The sequence below is a fragment of the Chaetodon trifascialis genome, chromosome 2 (assembly GCF_039877785.1).
Source record: "Chaetodon trifascialis isolate fChaTrf1 chromosome 2, fChaTrf1.hap1, whole genome shotgun sequence".
Classification (NCBI taxonomy): domain Eukaryota; kingdom Metazoa; phylum Chordata; class Actinopteri; order Chaetodontiformes; family Chaetodontidae; genus Chaetodon; species Chaetodon trifascialis.
The window spans coordinates 6,060,159-6,081,434 of record NC_092057.1 but is presented as its reverse complement, the minus strand read 5'-3'; the positions used below and the strand labels follow the sequence as shown (position 1 = coordinate 6,081,434).

Sequence of the window (21,276 nt, the reverse complement as noted above, 5' to 3'; positions counted from 1 at the left end):
TCGGCCGGTACGGCAGGTGCCGCCTCTGAGTTTCGATTTAGTGGTCTGCTGGATCTAATCAGTTCCTGCGGGACTTTAACTGTACGGTCTGACCCATGTGGGGGAAGCAGAGCAGGCTCCAAACGCTGTTTACTTCTTATTACTCACGCTGGTGCTGAGGTGGTGTGTGTACGCTCCGAGCAATGCGACGCACACTCTGAATGTAATAATACTGATTTGCACTGTGATACATGACTCTTTGATGTGTCCTTCTAGTGTTGTTTTTTTGCCGTTGCATGCCTTATTAATCGTTTGTACTGTTTTTGTGTCTGCTTTATTAATAACTTTTAAAATGTCTGAAAAGCGGCAAACGCGTCTCGTGTAAAACAAAAGGTGTGACTCCTTGTGCAAACATGAAACCGAAACAGGAGAGACGAATGCCTCCCGGGTCTGGTTCTGATAAAAAGAAAGCTAAACTTTAATCTTTTTCGACTCCAGTGAGATTACTGAGTGTAAAATCTTGGAAGTGGGCTCTTAATTGGCATAGCTTTTCATGACTTAACTTCTGTGCTCACATAATTCAGTGATAATTCTTATCTCACTTTGGAGTCTGACAAGTGTAAATTAGCATGAGAACACATGGAGGGTTTGAGAAAATCCATATCTAAACTAAATTAAAGAGTTGGACTACGAGGAACAACAACAAAGGATACATTACTTCACATTACGATTAAGAACTGAATCAATATTTTAATATTTGAGTGATGCTGAAACTGGAGCTACATTGGTGCAGTTTTGTCAATACTTAATGCATTCGCTAGTTTAATTAGCCAGCTGTTGGAAGAATACAGCTCGCTGTGCTGAAACATGGGCTACACTGACAAACAAACTCAATCATTATCCCTGCCTATTATGCCATCTTTGATAGTGTTGCAATGAATATAAAGTCTCCATATTTTGGGGGGCTTGGAGATTTTCCACTGAATGAATTTACCAGTCTCTCTTGAGTGCTATTTTTTGCCATTGAATATCTGCAGTATGCCAGAGCAGGATATTTTCTGAGACTGTGAAATTTGCTTTTCAATCAGATAATGTCACAATTCTTGTGTGCCGCCACAGACAATTCAACAAAATGACACATAATCCAAACACAGAAGGAGGTAAAAGAAAGTAGAGATGCAGCTTTCTGTCAGCGCTGCGAGTGGCTGTCATTGGTGGCTGACTATGTTTAGTACACTGAAAAGACATGCTCTGCAATGCGAAATCTCCTGCTTCACAAAAACATTTAAAGAAACACACTTTCTGTGCTAAAACTACAGGAGCCAAGAAGATGTTTCTGCACCTGACTCAGAGGCTTGATGAGCACTTTTTCCAGCTGAAAGGTAAATACTCACTGAAAGCTGAATCCTGAGATGCCGGGAAAAGTCCTTTAAGATTCCTTCTCCTGCAGTTACTGTAAGTACAGACTAAAGAGCCGTGGATGATAAACGCTGCAGCGGAGCAGACAAGTTAATATCCCTCTCTCTCACAAAACGCTAAGGTTTTCAAACATCTGTGATTCTCTGCCGCGGAGGGAAGACCAGAGAGGGAAAAGAGTGTTCACTCCTGCTCTCACGTACATTCCTCCAGCTTGTCAATGCTTGCCCCCGAACCAGAGGCCCTTCCTACCACTCTTCCTGACTTCATCACGTTTCAGCTGCGTCCTGCTGGGGCCTGGCTGACTATCAGGCCGCCCAGGTTTTCTGACAGAAACCTCCAACACCGGGCGCCGAGAACATTAAGGATGTGCTTGAGTAAGATGAAGACAATCTGATTCTGCTTCCATCTCACGGACAAAGCTGCAGGTGGGAGAGAAAGGAAGCTCAAGTTGTGGCACCTGCAGCCTGCCCTTGGTACACTGGAAGCACACTACTGATGCCTTCCCCCCACACACTCACTTCTTTGGTCCATAAACTTTAATGGCTAACCCCACTGCAGACTAGGTGATAAAAATCAAGGCTCCCTCACTCACAGTCTGTAAACATGACTTGGTATCAGGTCCAAAGACTGTACAGCCCCATTCAAAGTCCCCCTACTGACTTGAGGACCATATTTAAATTACCACAAGGCAAACTTGAGGCTTTTTGGACAGAGTTGCAGTTGAACAGACCGTTTCCCTTTCTGTCTGCAGACAAAACCGATGTACGTGATTACATAACTTAGAAAGTGTTAGTATTTATTATCAGAACTTCTTAAGAATGACTATCAGCTCGACCTGAAGGAGGCTGTGGTTAGCAGCTTCCCCTTCTCTGACTCTGCGGTCCAAACTGAGATCCACAAATGCAGCGATGGAGAGAGGCTGCATGCAGAGCGGAGAAAGGATGCACTTTATCATTTTATCACCCACAAAGCATGTTGCTAAGCCTAACATCCTGTTTGTCACATCAGCGCTGGTACCTCGGTCGTTGCATTAGCATGAGGCTTCTGGTGTCTGACATCAGGAGAGCGTTTCCCAAGCAAACAATGGCTGAATGGAGGCTGCACAGCAGAGTTACAGCGCAGGGCTCTGTGCAGTCATTTCCTTACATACCCATGGATAGATAACAGGGAATGTGCAGGTTGCAATTCCCTGTCCTTATGTAACAGCAAGAAGCTGCTAGCTTGCCCCCAGGCCTGTAAGGCTACAGGCTATGGCTGAGTCGCTCTCTCTGCCTCACTTTCTTTCTTTCTCTTTCTCACACACAAACACAAGCACACGCACAGTAATAGTATTATAATATGCTAGCTCATGCCTGAAGTGGTTGATAGCTCTCTTCTTCAGAGAGTAGGGCTATAGGGGCTGTGAAAGTAAACAGCTCGGATCAAACCAACTCTCAGCTCCCTTTGAAGAGTGCGAGACAATTACGGAGATCAATGGTGCAGCCCAGAGGTGGTTAACAGCCTAGACAGGCAGACAGACAGGGATTGATGCCCCGTAATATCTCGAGAGTCTGCTCCCCAGCGACTTCCCTGAACAGTCAGCTGCATCCTCGCTGAACATACGTGTCGGAGCACAGAGAGCCCTGGCCTGAGGATACGTTCGGCGTACCTGAGAGCGTTCGTCCTCAGTTTGCGCCATTCAAACACCTTTGTGTGGATTTCGCTGCTTTACATGTCAAGTTCAACAGTGTGTGTGGGCAGACCGATCGTCTGCAGTATTCCTCCAACAGCCTTGCAGTGATGTAGCACAGATCACTATCGTCACTACAGATAAATTCTAAAAGCATAAACTTTAATCAGAAAAAATCAGTCTTACATGATCTCTGCACTCACGTGTGCATGCTTTTTATGTTTAAACTCTTCAAGCCATCTTTGACATAATTTATCATTAATACTGTAGATAAAATCAATAACTGCCCAGTATCAGGTGTCAGAGTGTGTGTCACTCGTGGCGTGAGAGGTGAGCTGCAAATTGTAGCATAAAAGCTGTGGCAGCACACAGGCTGTAACTGCGTGGGAGTTTCAGAACAAGCTCTCCTGCCCTTCTTTTTCTGTGGGATAATAACGCCAAGTCTGTATAGAAGCTGCAATTTCAGACGGCTCACACCACCTTAACTTAGTAAACAACAAGATGCAGGAAATAGTGGGAGAAGTGCAACAGCCGCTAGCTATTTATGTTCCTCGGCACACCACAGACATATTAGTTGCCTAAATGACATTTTTGCCAGTTGATGTGGAACAACACCAACAACAGAGCCGTTTGAACTAAATATACTGCTTATGTGAAAGTAGAATGTATCCTTGGTGGCTGTGAGACAGCAGATGAATAGATTAAGAAAGTGTTTTTTTGGTTGTTGTTGTTCTTCAGAAGGAAAAAAAAAGATCAAAACAAATATATTTGTATTTCCTGGGGAGGAAAAATTGCCTCTTTGAGATGTTTAAAGGCTTCGGGAAACAATGTTGGCTGATTTTTGATTATCATGTAATTCCATCTGCGCTAACAGAACAAAACAACAAAGCCGCGACAAGAGCCCCTCTGCCCCACACTCATTTACTGCTCAGTCCTCCTGAGTGAGCAGAGGAGGGGCAACGCAACGTGCCGTTATCTTCGGAAACAAACTCAGAAGGCAGAGATGTACTCTAGCGCTGGCACACGACGGCGTAGAGTTACTGTCCTAAAATGCTGGATTCCATCTATCTCAACTGAGCGACTGCAGGGTTTTAATTGCATCCACCCGGAGCGGCTACACTGTACGCCGACACCCACACAGACCATAACGAACGCTGCAGGCCCACAGGCCTCCACACGTGCAGACACACTGTACCCTGGCCTGGCCGGCAAGCTCATCAGCGGCTCAGTTAGTCATGGAAAATAGCTGCCTTTCACACACACTCACACGCACGCACACACACACACACACAGCCCACAAGCATCAGCACTTTCCACCAGTGCCTCTCAAAGGAAACCATTACACTGCAGAAACGCACGGGAAGCCAGGCAGAAAGGGGATTTTCTCAAGCACTTTTTTTCTCGCCCTCTCTCTCTCAAAAAAGAGAAAAAAGCTAACTTACACTAAGCTACTTTTGCCAGAGGAAAAAAAAAAAAAGATTACAGTCAGCCAAGCGTCTAATTCACCTGTGACCCAGTAATTCATTTGGCTGATAATCTGCTATTGCAGGTGACACTAACAATCACTGATACGATGGGTAGAGTGGGGAGGGGGGGCTACGAGAAGTATGGCTTGGCCTGATTGGTGGAGGAGATATTTGATTAAATTTTCACATGAATAATGCATCATGAAATGGATGCAGACAAATCCTACCTTGAAGAGATTGGAGGGGGATTATACAGGGGAGGGTTTGGGAAAGGTTATGACAAAGAGGCTTCCTGGAAAGGTGCACCTCAGCATCAAGTGGTTACCTGCCGCTCACTCCATTCATATGCATGCAGACAGGTGGCGCTGTGCTTTGCTTTGCATGCACGGTAACACGTGGTAGTTTAGTGCATATGTCCATGACCTTTACTACGAGACGGCCTTGACAAAAACCAGAAGACAGCAGATTCTTCTTCCTCTTTTTTTAGTTTAGTCAGTTTCATCCTGAGGTACAGCTGACTGTCATCCTACTGAAAGTAAAAACCAAATTACATGAATATAGAGGATATAAATGCAGTTACGTACCCAGTTTGACATTTTGGTAAATATGATTATTCACCTCCTTGCAGAGAGTTACTGATACCACCCTCATGTCTGTACTGCAAACATGAAGCTGGAGCCTGCAGCTCGTTAGCTTCATCCAGCTTAAATAAAACACCGTTTTTTAACACTGGGGTTTTTCTACTGGTGGATACAGGTGGTCCAGGTAGATTTTGTGACCTTGGAGGGAGCCTGGCTGGTGGTTTTCCCCAGTTTCCAGGTTTTATATCAAGCTAAGCTCAGCGGCCGCTGGTTCCAGCTTCATAATGAACAGACCAGTATGGGAGAGCTGAGCCATTCAATTGATTTGTCTTTTCCTACACTCTATAATCAATGAACGTGAGTGCATATACTCAGTATCATCTCAATGTCATCTGAATATACAGTATTTTCTCTACAGAGTTATGAAACGCACCCTGTCTCACCAATGAAAACACACTTAAATCACTGGCACTGACCTCTCCAGTGAGGCTTCCTTGTAATACTTGTGTACAAACAGACTGTTTACTGGCGTACTTCACTCGTGTACACTTGTGGCTTTGCCCTGGAAAGAAAGGGCGTCTCCTTGTGGCAGCAGCTCCAGACATCTGCTCAGCAGTTCTTAGAAGCAATTAGCTTCTCCGCTTGGATTTAGTTGGTTGCTTTTAATGAGCGTGCACTATTCCAACAACTGTTTTCACGAATGACTGCATACACCCTCACAACAAAACCTGGAGTGCACTTAATTTCCAACAATTGTAAATATTCATTGGCAAAATGAGTCACTTTATTGAAGTGCATGTCAACAGAGCGCGGTGAACAGTGTGGGGAAATAAAGCAATTATCTGGTGCCTTCCCACATACAGTAAACAGGAGTTTGAAGTATTGTCAGCCAATGAAAATGATATCATTACTGTGAAAGCACTTCAAAGGCTGACGCTTCGGAGGAGCCTGAAATGTTTCTGAGCACATCGCTCCGGCGTGACATGTGATGCTCCTAGCAGCCTGTCCGCCAGGCTTTTCGGATGCCATGTGAGACATATGTAGTGTTAACCTGCCATGACGAAGCGAGCGCTCAGCTGTCAATAAAAATGCTTTAGAGTGTTTAAACTTCCTATTCTCGGGGTCGGGGACCGTTTATTTCCCCCCAATTGTCATCCGTCTGGCTCCAACACTTTTACAAGTGCGCTAAACTTAACAGGATTTTCTTTTTAATAAGGAAAGGCAGACAGAGCACTCCTTCCAGAGCTTTGAGGGCAATCTTGCCCCATCTGTATGGAACTTCATGTTGGAGAAGCACTTTAATTCATTACTACGTCAAACGTATGGGTCTTATGAAAGGCAAATCCCACTCAGGTTTTGGAGGCTTGCCATAAAGTATATATTCTGAATCCATAATATTAAAAGCTGCCACACTTTCTTTAATGATGAGCTTGTTTCGCAGGCTGCTTCCACAAACAAGATGTACTTCAGCCCTCTAATACTGCTTATTATCCACACATTTTCCATGCAACTGGCCTCTGCAACAGTACTTTCCAGCTGCTCAAGCACTTAAAGCTAAAGCCTCATCCAGAGGTGTTTTATTCCTGCCAAAGTGAACGTTTCACCAATTATCACACGAGGCAAAACAGGTTCCTCTCCTTTCGCGCCCGATGTTTTATCCTCTCACTTCTGCCTGTAATGGGGCATGAAACGCTGAGGCCATTGGCGACAGTAATAGGAGCAGCGTTAAAAAACAAAATCAGAGACTCAGTAATGAAGTGAATAATTAGCCAGGCTGTCAAAGCACAGAAATATCAAGTCAGTAAAATGAGCTGAAATCAAGGAGAATTTATGAAGAGGATTTCCGAAGACGCTCTGCGATGCCTGATGGCCACAGGGCAGATAAAAGAGAGGCAATTCCCGGATTTAGAGAGGCAACTGAAGGTTCACAGACGTGTAATTGTGCAATCCATCAAATGCAATCTTTGTTGCCTGCCTGCGTGGAATGTGAAATTAAATGCACATAAATGAGGATAATTTATGGCCAAATGGGATGTGGAGAATGTGCGAGTGGCCAAAGAGGAGCTTCTGTGTTCAGTATATCACATCGTCATCAGTGAGACGGCAGCACTTTCCCTGGTGGAGGAAAGGTGTTACTACGCATCATAGCTGTTAGCTGAAAGCCAAGAGTTTCACACGCACGCACGCACGCACGCACGCACGCACGCACGCACGCACGCACGCACGCACGCACGCACGCACGCACGCACGCACACACACACACACACACACACACACGCGATGCTGGTAACTGCCCCTCAGGTTCCCGCTCGCTCCCAGCCGTGTGGCTTACTTGCCGTCGTCATGATTGACGAATGTCAAACCTGTCACCATCCATGGAGCTCACTCCTCTTCGCCGTGATTGGCAGAAGTCACATCTCTGTGCTAACTTTTCACAAATGAATTCACGACCACCTGATTGACTTAAAGGTCAGAGAGTTCAACCAATTCGCTGGTGAAAGTGGAAGTCGTTCATTTGCACAGACTAACATCTTTAACCTGTCTGACTCATTTCTAGGACGACTGCGTAACACTTACATGTCTCAGCCTGGCAGCCATGCATTGTCTTCACTATATTGTTGGTCTAAGGAAGGCAGCTGGATTAATTCCTAAACCCAGCAGGCTAAATCTGTGGGAAAGATTAAAGAGCAACGCTTATCCCCCCTCATCTTCACCACTGTGGTGCTCCCAGGCAGGACCCTTAACCCCAGCTGCAGCAGTGGAGCCTCTCAGGGGTCAACAGATCAGGCTATCAGACTCACGAAGAGGCTGTGGCTCAGGAGGTAGAGTGGGTCAGCCATTAATCGCAGCTTTGGTGATTCGATCCCCTTCAGCAAGACAGTCCCGATGATCGTCTGTGAATGGGTGAACCAGAGGCAAATTGAAAAGCACTTCGTCCATTAAGGGAGTAAAGCGCTATTTAAGAGCAGCCTGCACCGTTCAGCACCATGTGCTGGGCAGCGTACAGGTGAGGAAGAAAAAATGTTGAAGATACTTCCAAGTAAGACGTCAAGCATTAATGTTACTAATCTAAACAACAAAGCTGATGATATTATCAGACAGGAGGCTTGAATTTAACTGCAATTTGCAGAAAAATGTCCTCAAAACAGACCTAGTTTAATAAAGTGGGACACACTGTTATGCATTGATTGTCTTTGTGACAATTTAATATACTGTGTTGATATAACACTAATTGGACAAGAAAGTATGCATTCATTATAGCAGTAGATCTAATGCTAACAGGACCATTAAACTATCTTACATTTTCTGCCTGGCAAGACTCCCAGCGGGCGAGAGAGAGAGGGGGAGAGGACACCGGTTTGACTAATTTTAGTATTGCTGCCTTGAACAGCAGTATTTTTCAGCCCTTGTGACATTGGCTGACATTGGCACAATGATGGTGAAGGAAGCAGAGTGGCCATCAGACAAGAGACAGTCCTTATCTGAGGACTGTTACTCTCGTAGGTTATCACTGCTCAGCTGTCCACCCAATCACTACCGAGACCTTTCCTGGATATCTCTGAGATTGGTTCTTGTAAAGGTGTGTTTCTGTGTTTCTGTGTGTGTGTGTGTGTGTGTGTGTGTATGTGCGTCCTCTAGCCCTCACTGTCTGCTCTGTCTCCGTCTGCTTCCATCTCTCCCCCCCCTCTTTCTGGCAATAAACTTGTGCACTTACAGAAAATTCCCACCACATTGACACTCATCCAGCTAAAAGCAAGTGGCTGCGCCAAAAATATGTCAAGTCACCGCCTTTTACACATCATGATTATTGACAGGGCAGGATTAACTGAGGCTGGGATTCTCCATACTTCAGCAGTTCATAATTGGAGCGACAATTCGCAATGGAGCAGTGGCTGCTCACACTGCCTCCTGAGATGTGGCTAATATCTGCCAGTCAAACAGGTCTCAAATCAGGTAGAATAAGCAGAAGAAGAGAATGTGCAACGATCACAGCAACGCCACATTGTACACGGTGCGGAGCGACTGGAAGCTAACACAACTGGATAGTGTCAAATCAGATTATATCTGTAAAAGAGTTATTTTAGCGTTTAAAGATAAGTGCAGTTCGAACATTTGAATTTTAATCAAGCAGAAAGACCGTGGGCTGGCTTCTGCCACGGTACTGTCACTGTTTTGCCAGTGAATACTTTATCTAAACACATGCTGTAGCTTGGCAGTCTTCTGTGCATCACGGTTTGCCTGATGCGAGCGACAAAGAACACACACAGATTCAGAAGTGTGACATAGAGCAACATCTCCATCAAAGAGTGTCATTTAGCTGCAGCTGCTGACGTTCAGTATTAGCTGAGAGTCAAAGCTAGTGATGCTTTTTTTCATGACACGTTCTTCACAACGAGCAAAAAAAGATATCTTTGCTGGTAAATATTTGAGTTTTAAATTCAGAAAAATATTTCTGCCTTTATTAAGGTAAAGCTAGCAGGTAGCAGACAGCTGACTCTGCTTTGGGTAAATGTGGTGGTTATTCAGATCGGGCTGTCAGAGCTTCCCCTTTGCATCATTTGGACTCTGTGTACTCGTTCACTGATGATAAAATGCTTCCAGGGTACAAACAACTGGAGTTAGGCCACGCTCCTCTTCTTCTTTCTGACCTAAAGTCACTACAGTAACGACACAGGGAGACAGAACAAACGGACTAGAAGCAGACACACAGACGACATTCATTATTTTTTGTTTCAAAATCAGATTCGAACTGATATGAAAAGTTCAAGCAGTGAACCCACTGAAAAAAATCCAGCCATACCTCATCCTACCTGTGCTTTGGGACTCCTCTCACACAACCTCCATCCAATTTTCTCAGCATATGTGTGTGTATGTGTGTGTGTGGCAAACAGGCGAGCAGTTTGAGATGGAACTTTGATCAGCTTTTTCTCCATTCCCCTCTGACTCAAAGGTGTCTTGCTGTATCCCTTAATGCAGATGGTGTGTGTGCGTGCGTGTGTGTTTATGGCAGCCAGAGGAAGAAATGGCCATTATAGCAACACAGTAAAAACCCCTCTGCTTGTGTTTTATTTGATTGAATACATTTTATGGCGGCTTTATGGAAATGACCGGACATGCACCATTTTCCCGTTTTACTCAGATGAGGTCTTTTGTTTGTCACACTACGGTGCACATCACAGAAACCAATCAAAATTCCTCACCGTGGCCGGTAATGGGAATGCAAACTGAAAACTGCATTACACGTTCATTCCAGATTGCAGAGAGGAAAGGCAGGATAAATGAGGCTGTGATTAGAGAGAAGAGCTCTTCCAGAGGCAGCTGTCCTATCCCTTTATACCACAAGAACACTCAGTAATAGGTTTGCGCTGACAGCAAACCACAGGTCTGTCATTAGCAGGGTGTCTTCGAGCCTCTTCACAGAGGTAAGTGAGCACAAACCTGATGCACCCAACACATACAAATAATGTTATTTGCCTCTCTCACATGCCTTTAACTCAAGGCCTCTATTTATCTCTCCGCTCTCAGACGAGCCTCGCTATGATTTCTGATGAACTTTGAGAATAATGGCTGCTAAGATTTAATCCAAGAGCCCTAAATGGTTCGTCTGACCGCATCTTCCACTCCAACCTCCAACGCAGGTAAAAGCAGCTTCATACTCCATTCTCTGAAATGTAATTAAGACTGTGTGCTTTCTACCTCGACTGCCAGATAAGATTTGCTCTCGTTCCTCATTGAAACAATGTTTGAGACAAAATGCAGCAAATTAGTTACACTTTGAATCATCTTAGTTTCAGTCATTATGCTCAAAGATCTGAGTGAGCCTGTGATGAAATAGTTTTAAATGAAGTGATCTCTGTGAAGTCTACCTCTTCTGAGTGCACACTTCTTGATTCAGTGATCAGAATGCGAGCTGAAAGGGAATTTATTGCCCCTGGGAGCCATTCAAAGTGCAGTTGCAGGTAAGACATCAGTGACAAAGTAAGGCTAGCCTGTCAGCCTTTGACAACCAGGGCTTGAGGGGGGGATCACATGCACCTGAGATATCTAACCCTGTCGTGCTCCTCTCACACCTCCACTCCCTCACTTATCGTTCTCTCAGCCCTGTGCGTGTTCTCAAATATTCATGACCATGCAGCCAGTGTCATCTTAGAATATCTAAATGGGAAGCCCAAGGCAGAGGGAAATCATCCTACTATGAAATTCTCTGGTCCTCTGCGAATGTTAAGGCAGTCATCTATAAACCTCGCTCCATCAGTTCCCTCCCCCTCGCTGTTACAATTTCTTCCCTTCTTATTTCCACTCCAAAACTCTTATGGTGAACAGATGACATGGCAATTCACACAAAATGGCAAATATGCTGGGCTTTTTTTAATATATATTGAACAGTTACTGTGTTTGCTATCTGCTGTCTGTTGCAGTGAATCAGCTCATGACAACATCTGCTACCGGAGCTGAGAGTGACATGTAAAACTTTTGACAGCTGATTTGTAAAACACATACGCACACATGCAAATAGCAAATTGCCCCCATGCTCTCACTGTCTGAAAAAAGGCAACATTAAATGACTGAGCCTTGGTTGAGTGATTCCCGATCTGCCACTTAAGCGGCTGGAGGCTGGCGCATTGTGCCAGCTCATGTTCAGGGTCATGCCTGTGTCACTTAAAGACTCTCTAATGAGACCCAGACAAGCACGCTGTGCCCAGCCGAGCGGGGCCAAAAAAATCTAAAAGTCAACCATAGCATGAAAGCGCTGGTGCCTGGGTGAGGGGGAAAAAAAAAAAAAAAAAGAGGAAATCTTCAAGTATTGCAACTATATGAGACAGAGGGGGAGAGAGGAGTTCGTGAAATGACGACACAAAGTCTTCATCTTCTTGAACTTGTGATGCAGCTCATCATTCAAAACTTCTCCCTTTGAAGGCAGGTGTGTGGAGAAAAATGTACTTAAAGGACTTAAAGGACCACTGTGTAGAATTCAGTGCCACCTAGTGGTGAGAATCCAGACTGCAACCAGCTGAAAGCCCCTCACCTCGGCCTCCCCAAAGGCGCCCTCTCTTGAGCCAGCGTGTGCTTTGTAACTTCTGGGCTACAGTAGAAACATGGTGGTGCAGCACAATGGTTGTTATTTTCAGGTGATTATTTACACACTAATTAAAATACAGCTCTGATTAGTATACTCCATTTCTGCCAACAGATCCCACCAAACCCGACACAGCGGACCTGTGAGCTGAAAAAGAAAAGCTTTAGTGAGACGCTGTGTTACATATCAGTGATGTTCTTGACAGACTGACAGGAGCTACTGAGAGATGCCACTCACAGAGACAGACACTGGGCAGCAAGAGAGACATTCAAAATCCAAATTCTCAAGGAGTTCATAAAATATTTTATCCAGTGTCTGTAAATGACAGCACTGTTAGAAAGCACCTACCCAGGAAGTCAGTTTATCAATACAGCTGTTCTTAAAAACTTGAATTTTGGTGGTAAATATTTTACTGGGCCTCAGTAAAGCATCTTTGCATCCAGGCATCAGCTTGCTTGGCCAAATGTTCAGTTTAGTAAAGCCTCTGGTGGCAGAGCACCATGCAGCACAACAAATACTCCCAGGAAGGAGGCGGGCAATGAACGGAGAGTTCATACGGCGCTGAGCTCGCAGGGGAGCTGTTCGACATTAATATTCAGCGCACACCTTAGAATAAAGCATTGTGTTCTAATTTCAAACAAATTTCACCTGGGATCATGTTCCAAGGCTGAATTCAAAGAGGGGAATGACTGTGCAGCAATGCTACTCCACAAAAATTCAAGTGATGGTACAGTTGAAGGAAACTGATCTCCACATTTCATACTTTAACATCTAATTTCTGCACAGTACAGGAGGAGTTGTTCTGAGGCAGGACTGTACGCTCCTTTAAAGTGGATACATCTGAGCTTAGGTTTCAAAGAAAGTGAATTATCTTGGTCCTGTAATTTGCTGAAATTGGTTGCAAGCACAACAGCTAACTTGGGCAATATGCTCAGCTTTGGCGAACAAAGGTATCCTGGTACGGCGCAGGACAATGAACGGAAGAGGAGCTGGAGCAGGATGAATACACCACGAACTTCTCTGAGGAGGATACTGTCGCCGGGAGTCCCATTGCACATATACGCATTTTCCCAGACACTAAGATGCGGCACACCAAATATGCATGCGAGACCAGATGATGACCCTGCTTCAGCTGAATTATGTGTCAGGACACAGAAACTCATGTGCACACAAAGCAATGCAATGACAGACCTTGAGCGGGTTTGCAATAACTGCAGTAAACAAGCTACAGGACAATAAAATGTGCTTGCATTTATCGCGGTCTGTTGCTTATATGTAATTACACTGAGTAACTCAGATGGGCGTGTTTATGGCATACTGTGCAGCAAAAGCAGAACTGACAGCTCCTCGTAATAACCCCGCTGACAGGAACGAAAATATTATTTCAATCATCCAGAGGGAACGTGTTTGGAGTTTCTTCAAGAAAAAGTGTCCAGAGATGTTTGATGGAGCTCAGGATGCACCCCGAGGATGATTCCTGATGATGTCACAACACCTGTCTCCATGTTTTAGTCAAGCTTGGTGTGACATCTGAACATTAAAGCCATGCATGAAGACAGCCACAGTGTCTGACCTGTGCACTGCTGCAGCCTCTCGAAGGAGGCCCTCCATTAATTATCATAATCACATCACTTGCACTTTGATGTGCACGCACATGTGCAGAATATGAAAGATGGATATCAAACACAAAACTCAACATACGTTAAAAGGCTTAATAGTTTTTGAAGAGCAGATACGGCTGCTGGTGCTTGGGTTTGCGATAACAAACTGTCTCAGCAGGTGGAGAGATAGCACACAGTTTCAAGCTAGAAACAAGCAAACAATTGCACAACCCACCCACCTTTGTGAAAGAGCGTTTGTTTCAAGCTGCAAATCTGATCAACAGTCGGACTGTTAAGTGCACAAAAACTGACTCATGCCAAAGAAAACCGTGTCTGTGCCGCCGCCCCCTTTGTGTCAGATACTAACCACTGTTTACTGGAGTCTTACTCACAATCATAAGCATCTCTAACAAAGTTATGCCAAATTATGACTTTGGCACCCAGGGTTGTGGAGTGCTTAATTAAGAACATGCATACACCCACACCAAAGAGGCTGTTATGAAGTCTGTTTAACATGTCTGCATCAGAGGGCCCGGCCCATTCAGGATTCTGTGGAGGGACGAGCTGACGAGCTGCTGGCTTTCCCAGGGGATCAACGCCAAGGGAGGGGCTGCCAGCTGAGGTGCCCGTCGAGGGCTGCACGCACTTTCCCTTCAAAGCTCAAGGCAAAGGTCTCGGTCTAAGAGCGACTAAAACGAATGATTACAAAGACTGTGCCATAATTCACCGCCTGCTGTAAATCAGCACACAACTCTTCTCACCTTCCAATCTGCAGGATAAATTTAAACATAATGAGATTCTGCTGCAGATTTCTCGCAGCTTTTCATGTTCATCCCCTGTAAAGTTTAAAGCTCAGTGCTGCACCACCAACGCTTGAAAGACGACTGCTTCACGACCGGATCTGAACCCTCTCTCATCATTATCACACACGCCTGATTTTCAACATGCAGCAAACACACAGAAACAACTGTTTACTCACTGATTCCTGGCTCTTGTCCTTTGCATCATACACAGTCAGCTTGACTAGCGTCTCCGGGCTAGCGGGGTACTCTGAAGGGAAGGTCACCCCCGTCAGAAACAGCGGGTCTTTGTTCGCCTGTCAGAGAGAGGGACGACACAAAAACGGGGTGAGATACTGGATGTGTGTTTGTTTGTGTGTGTGTGTGTGTGTGTGTGTGTGTGTGTGTGTGCGTGTGCAACTGTGTGTATCCTCATGCACATTTGGACTGCAACACACATGTTCATAAAAAAAGCAGGAAGCCAAAGGGAGAAAAGAAAGAGGGAGGCTTGGGTGGGTAAATGAGCCAACAGCTGGTCTCAGTCTGTCCTCCTCCTCCTCCTCACACCGGCGTTTCTCCCCACTCCTCTCGCCTCGCCTGCTGCCTCTGCTGGGCACAAAGGAGGAACAGATAGAGCTCTCCCTGGTGGGTCTACCTGGAGCTCTGGCATAGCTACAGTCTCCCAACTGAGACAGCAGACCAGGAGCAACAAATGTTGACAGGTAAGACGGCACAGTGGCAGGGTGGCAATGGGATTAAAACCAGTGCCCACAGCAGCCAGTGCTGAGTCCTCAAACGTCCCAGAGGGCTGAACTGCATCCCCTAATATTCACTCACAGCTTCCTGAAATCACAATACCCAGTCATCGTTTTTAACTCCCAACACTTTTGAACTGCAGGGCCTGCAGAGACCTCACTTTCATCACACTGTAAAAAATGTCCACCTCCACAAGTGTGTTAGTGGTATTTACTTCAGATTTCTAACTCTCCCTCTGTAATCCCCGAGGAGTGAAGACCTGCATGCCATTTGTTTCACCTGCTGGGAGGACTTTTCTTCAAAAACAGAGCATTGTGAATGAGGCAGGTTTCTCTGTCAGCATCTAAAACACATCCTTAGTTACAAGAACATTTTGAAAAAGGGATATTTTTTGACATTATCAATGTTATACATCTGGATCTATCAATGTTCTTGACACAGGATATTCTTGTTTTAAAAAACTTAAATTTATTCAATTCTATTTTTTAAGAGAGCCAAGTGGAACCGCATGAACTGAAGACTTGAAAAGACCTGTTCTGATGTTACGATTCGTGATGTTCTGGTATTCAGGGTATAAATGAGTTTTACTGCACCAGAAACTGAAGAGATTTCCTGAGAAGATCGTCGAGCCATTTGGTGTTGCATATTTGAACCAATTCAAAGCACTTAGTGTTTAGACTGGGGACTTCCTCTTCCTCTGCTCCGCGCTGATGGGCGTCTGCAGAACGCAACCCTCCGGGACCGTGTGGGGACAGGCTGGGGGTGGTAATGAGGCTGACACAGACAGGCTGGCAGACATGTATGAAAATACAGTCACACCCTTCAGTTAAAGAAACATGAGGACAGAAAGCAAGGCCGGTCTGCGCGGCTCAAATCAATAATATTATCATGAAAATATGAAGTGAAATACCCTTCCTGGTGTGGTTCACTGCATCAAACACAAAACTTGGGCAACAAACTAATTCCATCAAAATGTCAATAAAGGTCAACACTGACCTGTTACACAGACCTTAAACATTAGGAGAGTAGCTATATGCACACAGCATGAAGGCAACTGGAAAGCAGCGTACAGTAGATGAAAAGTGTAATGCCTCCAAACCACAAACTAATGGAAACAGATGCTTCAGTCCCAGCTGAGCTTAGTTGGGTCAAACAGATTAAAAATGGATACCTCACTCTCTACTTCTCTATTTAAATGAATTTGCGGTTGAGAGTCAGCGTGCAGGCATTAGTCTTTTCATCGATCACAGACCTTAAACGTAACATGCCTGCACAACAGCTGATTAGTGCCTCAGAGGGCCTGAACACATTAGTCTGTCTTTCAGAGACAAAACAGACGTTGAATGAATAGTGAATCAGCGGCTCAGCTCAGGTGAGACCAACACACTGACAAGCCTCAAGTCCTTCGCGACAATAAAGGGTGCTGGAGGACTGGGAGCAAAGCATGAGGTGTGCTAAAAACAGCAGTGTACTTAACACACATGCACACACATAGAAATATGTGTTCCAATGCACACACACACAATTGGAGGGAACACGCAGACCCACCTCCTCACCGCACCACTAACCCCACTGATCCTTCAGAAATCTTCCATGCGCTGACGGAGGGGAAATAAAACAAGTCTATGGCTTCTTGTTTCAGCCTCTGCAGACATGGTAAAGCCAGCCCTGATGCCTGCTGCCATTTTGTGGCCCGGCCGTGAAGCTTCGTGGTTTGTGTACACCAACATCCCAAACACACAGCCCGATTCAGCACAGCGGGTACAGACAGAGAGGAACCAGTGCGCCGCTTTGAGCTCGGTGCAAATCTGGATATGTATCAGTACTGTACACTGACAAAAACAGACAGAGCCATTATACTCCAGGCTGCGCAGGTACACACACACACACACACACACACACACACACACACACACATAACCCCCCACACCTCCCTCACTGGCACACTGAATAGGCCTCATTCAGACTTACCAGCATGCTTGGCAGCCTCAACTGCAGCTGAATCTTCTTAGTGCTACTGATGGGCTGAGATGAGCTGAAGTGGTAAGCCTGTCTCCATTTACACAGAGAAGTAAGCCAGCCTGTCATACAAGTGGTCAACATATGCTGTGGGAGACAGCTGCCCCTCTCCCGTCTTTTTGTCCGTTTGGGTGGCAAATCTCAGTGGAATGGCCAATTAAGCCATTAGAGGGTGTGTGTGTGATTGGGTTTGGGGGGGGGGGGGGGGGGGGGGGGGGGGGGGGGGGGGGCACATGTATTCTGGCTTGAGTCTCTCTACACTGGAGGTTTCTCCCCCCACCCATGACCGCTCATAATTACAGACACACAGAGACTAGACGTTCTGGACTTGTTCCAGGCGGGGGGTTCTCCGCTCGACTAGCATGACATCAAAGGCCGTCTTATCCTTTGGCTTTATGTGACGTCAAATCCCCTCGAGCACCACCACTCTCGGACCCTCTGCCCACTGTTTGAGGGACGGGACTTTCCTATGAGATAGCAGACAGCGTTTTGTGCTTCTTTCTATTTCACTTGAAAGAGATTTGGAGGGCTTTAGATTTTCTACTTAAGTTGTCACTGGTCCTTTCTGTTTTACCAACAGTAGATTAAGATACTGTGTCCACACTGAGACATGCACTCGCTCTGTGGAGATAACAGGGGTCTGTGGAAATATGGCACCGCATCCCACAGCCACACCACACAATGCACAAATAACATCAAGTATACACAATGTTAACTGAGCTTTTTGATGAATTAGTGGACAAAAAAATGTACATACGTTACAGTTTTTAATTAATATTAAGTAAAACAAGAACTGCACCAATCAGTGTTGCCAGATGCCAAACAGCCCAATGAGAGCCTTTATAAAAAGATAAAACTTTATTGATCCCACGCCGGAGAAATTTAGTTGTTACAGACAGCAAGAATAAAAAGGAGAAAGAGGTAGAAGAGAAGAAACGGACAATAAAAAGAGTACAAACACATACAATAAATAAACTATGAACTAGCCCATTTTCTTACTTCTGTATGTTAGCATTCAATGTAAAAAGATAATAATATTTTGCAAAGAAAAGCTCTGATGAGCTGCTCTGACGTGCTTTTAATGGTCATCAGTTATCAGTCGTTGCATGTGGAAGATACTGAGCTCAGTGTCCCATCAGAGGAGGAGGGGATTCACTGAATTAGGCTAAAGGGGAAACTGACCAAATCGAGCAAGATGCAGCCCAAATTATCAAGAGCCACCCAAACAAGTTTTATCCACCAAATTAGGCAACAGCAGCATCTACAGACTTTGGCTCAGGATGAATCTTTTTTACCTTCTTTTCTATTTTAAATAAACAAACCAAAACTTCAGCACCAAGCAAATGTTTTTCCAAGTATCTGCTCCTTTGTTTTTGTTTACTCTGTTCACCACAGTCTGTCAAGCCATCATCTATTCTTCCTCAGCAGTAACTGGCAAACTCATTCTGCTGTGTTGGAAACTGTCGACTGACACATATATCAAACACACAAACACTGTTTCATGTTGGGTACAGTAGCAGCTAGTAATTTAAGATACACACAGAGGCAGTCTGCACTTGAAAGACATATATGAGCTTAACACTGCTGCTACCTTCATTTGGCATATTCTGTAAAACTTTGACTCTTTTAATAAATAACACCTGGAGAGGTAATTTCTTTAAAACTAAGAAGCAGATCCAACATGATTAAACGCTGTCCTGCTCTTTTTATCAGTCCCCTGTCTCGTGATTCATGGTCAAGACCCCAGAGGGCTACAGTACGGAGCAGCTGGCATGTTCCGTCATTTATCTTCTAAATTAAACCCTTATATCATATACAGAGGATTCCTGATAAAACGGCCATCGCATGAGCACGACTCATGCTGAAGCTCTCGTGCAGCAAGACTGCAATCAGCGTCGAGCGAAGCCGGCGGCAGCTGTTGAGAGTCGGCATCCCGGGAATGTGACAAATAGGAGAAACACAAGTGGCAGTCGGCTGTCTTCAGATTCACACACACACACACACACACACACACACACACACACACACACACACACACACACACACACACACACACACACACACACACACACACACACACACACACACACACACACACACACACACACACACACACACACACACACACACACACACACACACGTCCTTGTGGCCACACAGGTTAATGAACATCTGCTGTTGTGCATGCTGGACGGCAGTGTATGAGTGGAAAACCCTGCCGGTTCCCACTGCCCTGACAAGTAACCTCTGTCCCCCTGAACAACACACTGACACTTCATTCAAAGAGGATTTTAAAGTCCCACTTAACTCTCCCAACGCTGTTCTCTCATTTCTGTGTGAAGTCTGAAACATACTGCTGCATGTAACAGTGTGGATCATCTCTTTTATTTCACTATCAGACTAATAAAGTGAATATACGACAGAGAAAAGTCCTCAAACTATCTTCGACACCTCTCTTTTAAAACAGGCTTGTAAAATCACGCAGATGGAGCACGTACCCTGTTTTTGGGAAGTCGAAAGCAGTCCATACCCTCAGCTCCAAATCCTCAACATTACAGCCGTGAAATCTAACCTCCGACGGCACTCCGAGTGTCTGCAGAGCCGGCTGAGCCAGCATACAGTATCCTACCACATCCTGTGTTTCCACACACACATGCTCAAACACACACGCGCTGCTGTTCTCCTGACAGGACTGAGGGGAAAAGCAGCTGAAACAGCCTCTGAAAGAGATGGCTATGCTAATTTAGCTTTACTGGATTAGCGGCAAAATAATGTGTGTCAGAAAACTTTGCCCTCGTGAGCAAAGAAAAAAAATGTGTGTGTGTGTGTGTGTACATACATGTGTGTAAGTGGGCGTTTCGTCACGGGACCGGGGGGCAGCTGCTGCCGCCCAAACAGCACTTGTGTGCCTGTTGCCTTAGCACTGTCACACTGGAGGTATTAAAGAAGCTTTTAAAGAGTTCAAAGAGCACAGAAACACTGTGACTGTGTGAGACCCCCACCCAATTAAACCCAACCACACATACTGTACATACTGAGAGATGAGACTGATTGAGAGTCACACGCCAGCTCTTTAAAGACTGTCACAGGAAAGGTTAACAGGAAGGTTAACGCTCATTGTCTGTTCCAGTTCAGTGAGTCCGCTGGGAGGAAAAAAGGTTGAGAAGAAGGAGGGCAGACAGAGATGGAGAGAACGCCGACCAAGACCAAGTGACCCAGAGACAGCAGAACAACACACATCAAAGGTCAGAGAGGGAACAGGGAACGTGTGTGTCTGTAAATGTGTGTGTGTTCTTACCTCCACCATCTCTGTGCAGGCATGAGAGACGAGCTGCTGCTTGTGGGGATCTATGACAGCCACCTGCACCAAAGCATTGGGCTTCCTGTCTCTGCCTGAGGCCACCAGATCATTACAGGCTGCAGGGGGGGAGGTGATGGAGGGAGGAGAGGATGGAGGGAACGGGGGACGAGAAGAGAATGAGAATCAAGATGAGAGGGGGAGATAATCATCAGGGACAGACACATAAGTGACACGACACTGAGTCACAAACGACCACAAACAAGAGAAACACGCTAAAGAAAAGTGCTAAGCTAAAGTTTTTATAAGTATCTCCTGTCAGATTAGATGTCACAAGTCAAAACACTGAAGACCTGCATCATCACAAAGGAGTTAACCCCGCTGTTCTCACCTCAAAACACACGAAAAGTTTGAGCTAGCCCTCTTCCACGGACAGGAAGACTTTGCATCCCACAATTCCTTTATAGGAAACTGACGCTTCCTGGTTACAGATGGAAATTCCCCCAAACAAGATGACAGTCGCGAACGCCGTCGCAGCTGAACCGATGCATCTTTCCTCCTTTATCTCGTCGGTCAGGTCAGACAGTAGTAAAGATGCACTTTGGACTGCAAAAAAAAAACCAGCTTGATT

The 21,276-nt window shown here is 45.4% G+C and overlaps 1 protein-coding gene across 2 annotated transcripts in view; it reads right to left on the bottom strand.

Moving 5' to 3' along the window:
• inpp4b (inositol polyphosphate-4-phosphatase type II B) overlaps positions 1 to 21,276 on the bottom strand; it is a 123,027-nt gene that overhangs the window by 84,829 nt on the left and 16,922 nt on the right. For both annotated transcript variants that reach the window (XM_070980398.1, XM_070980405.1), the window contains exons 3-4: positions 20,646 to 20,764; positions 14,773 to 14,889 (exon numbers count right to left, since the gene is read on the bottom strand). In XM_070980398.1, coding sequence (XP_070836499.1) covers positions 14,773 to 14,889; positions 20,646 to 20,764 — 236 coding nt within the window. The remainder of the gene's footprint in view (positions 1 to 14,772; positions 14,890 to 20,645; positions 20,765 to 21,276) is intronic.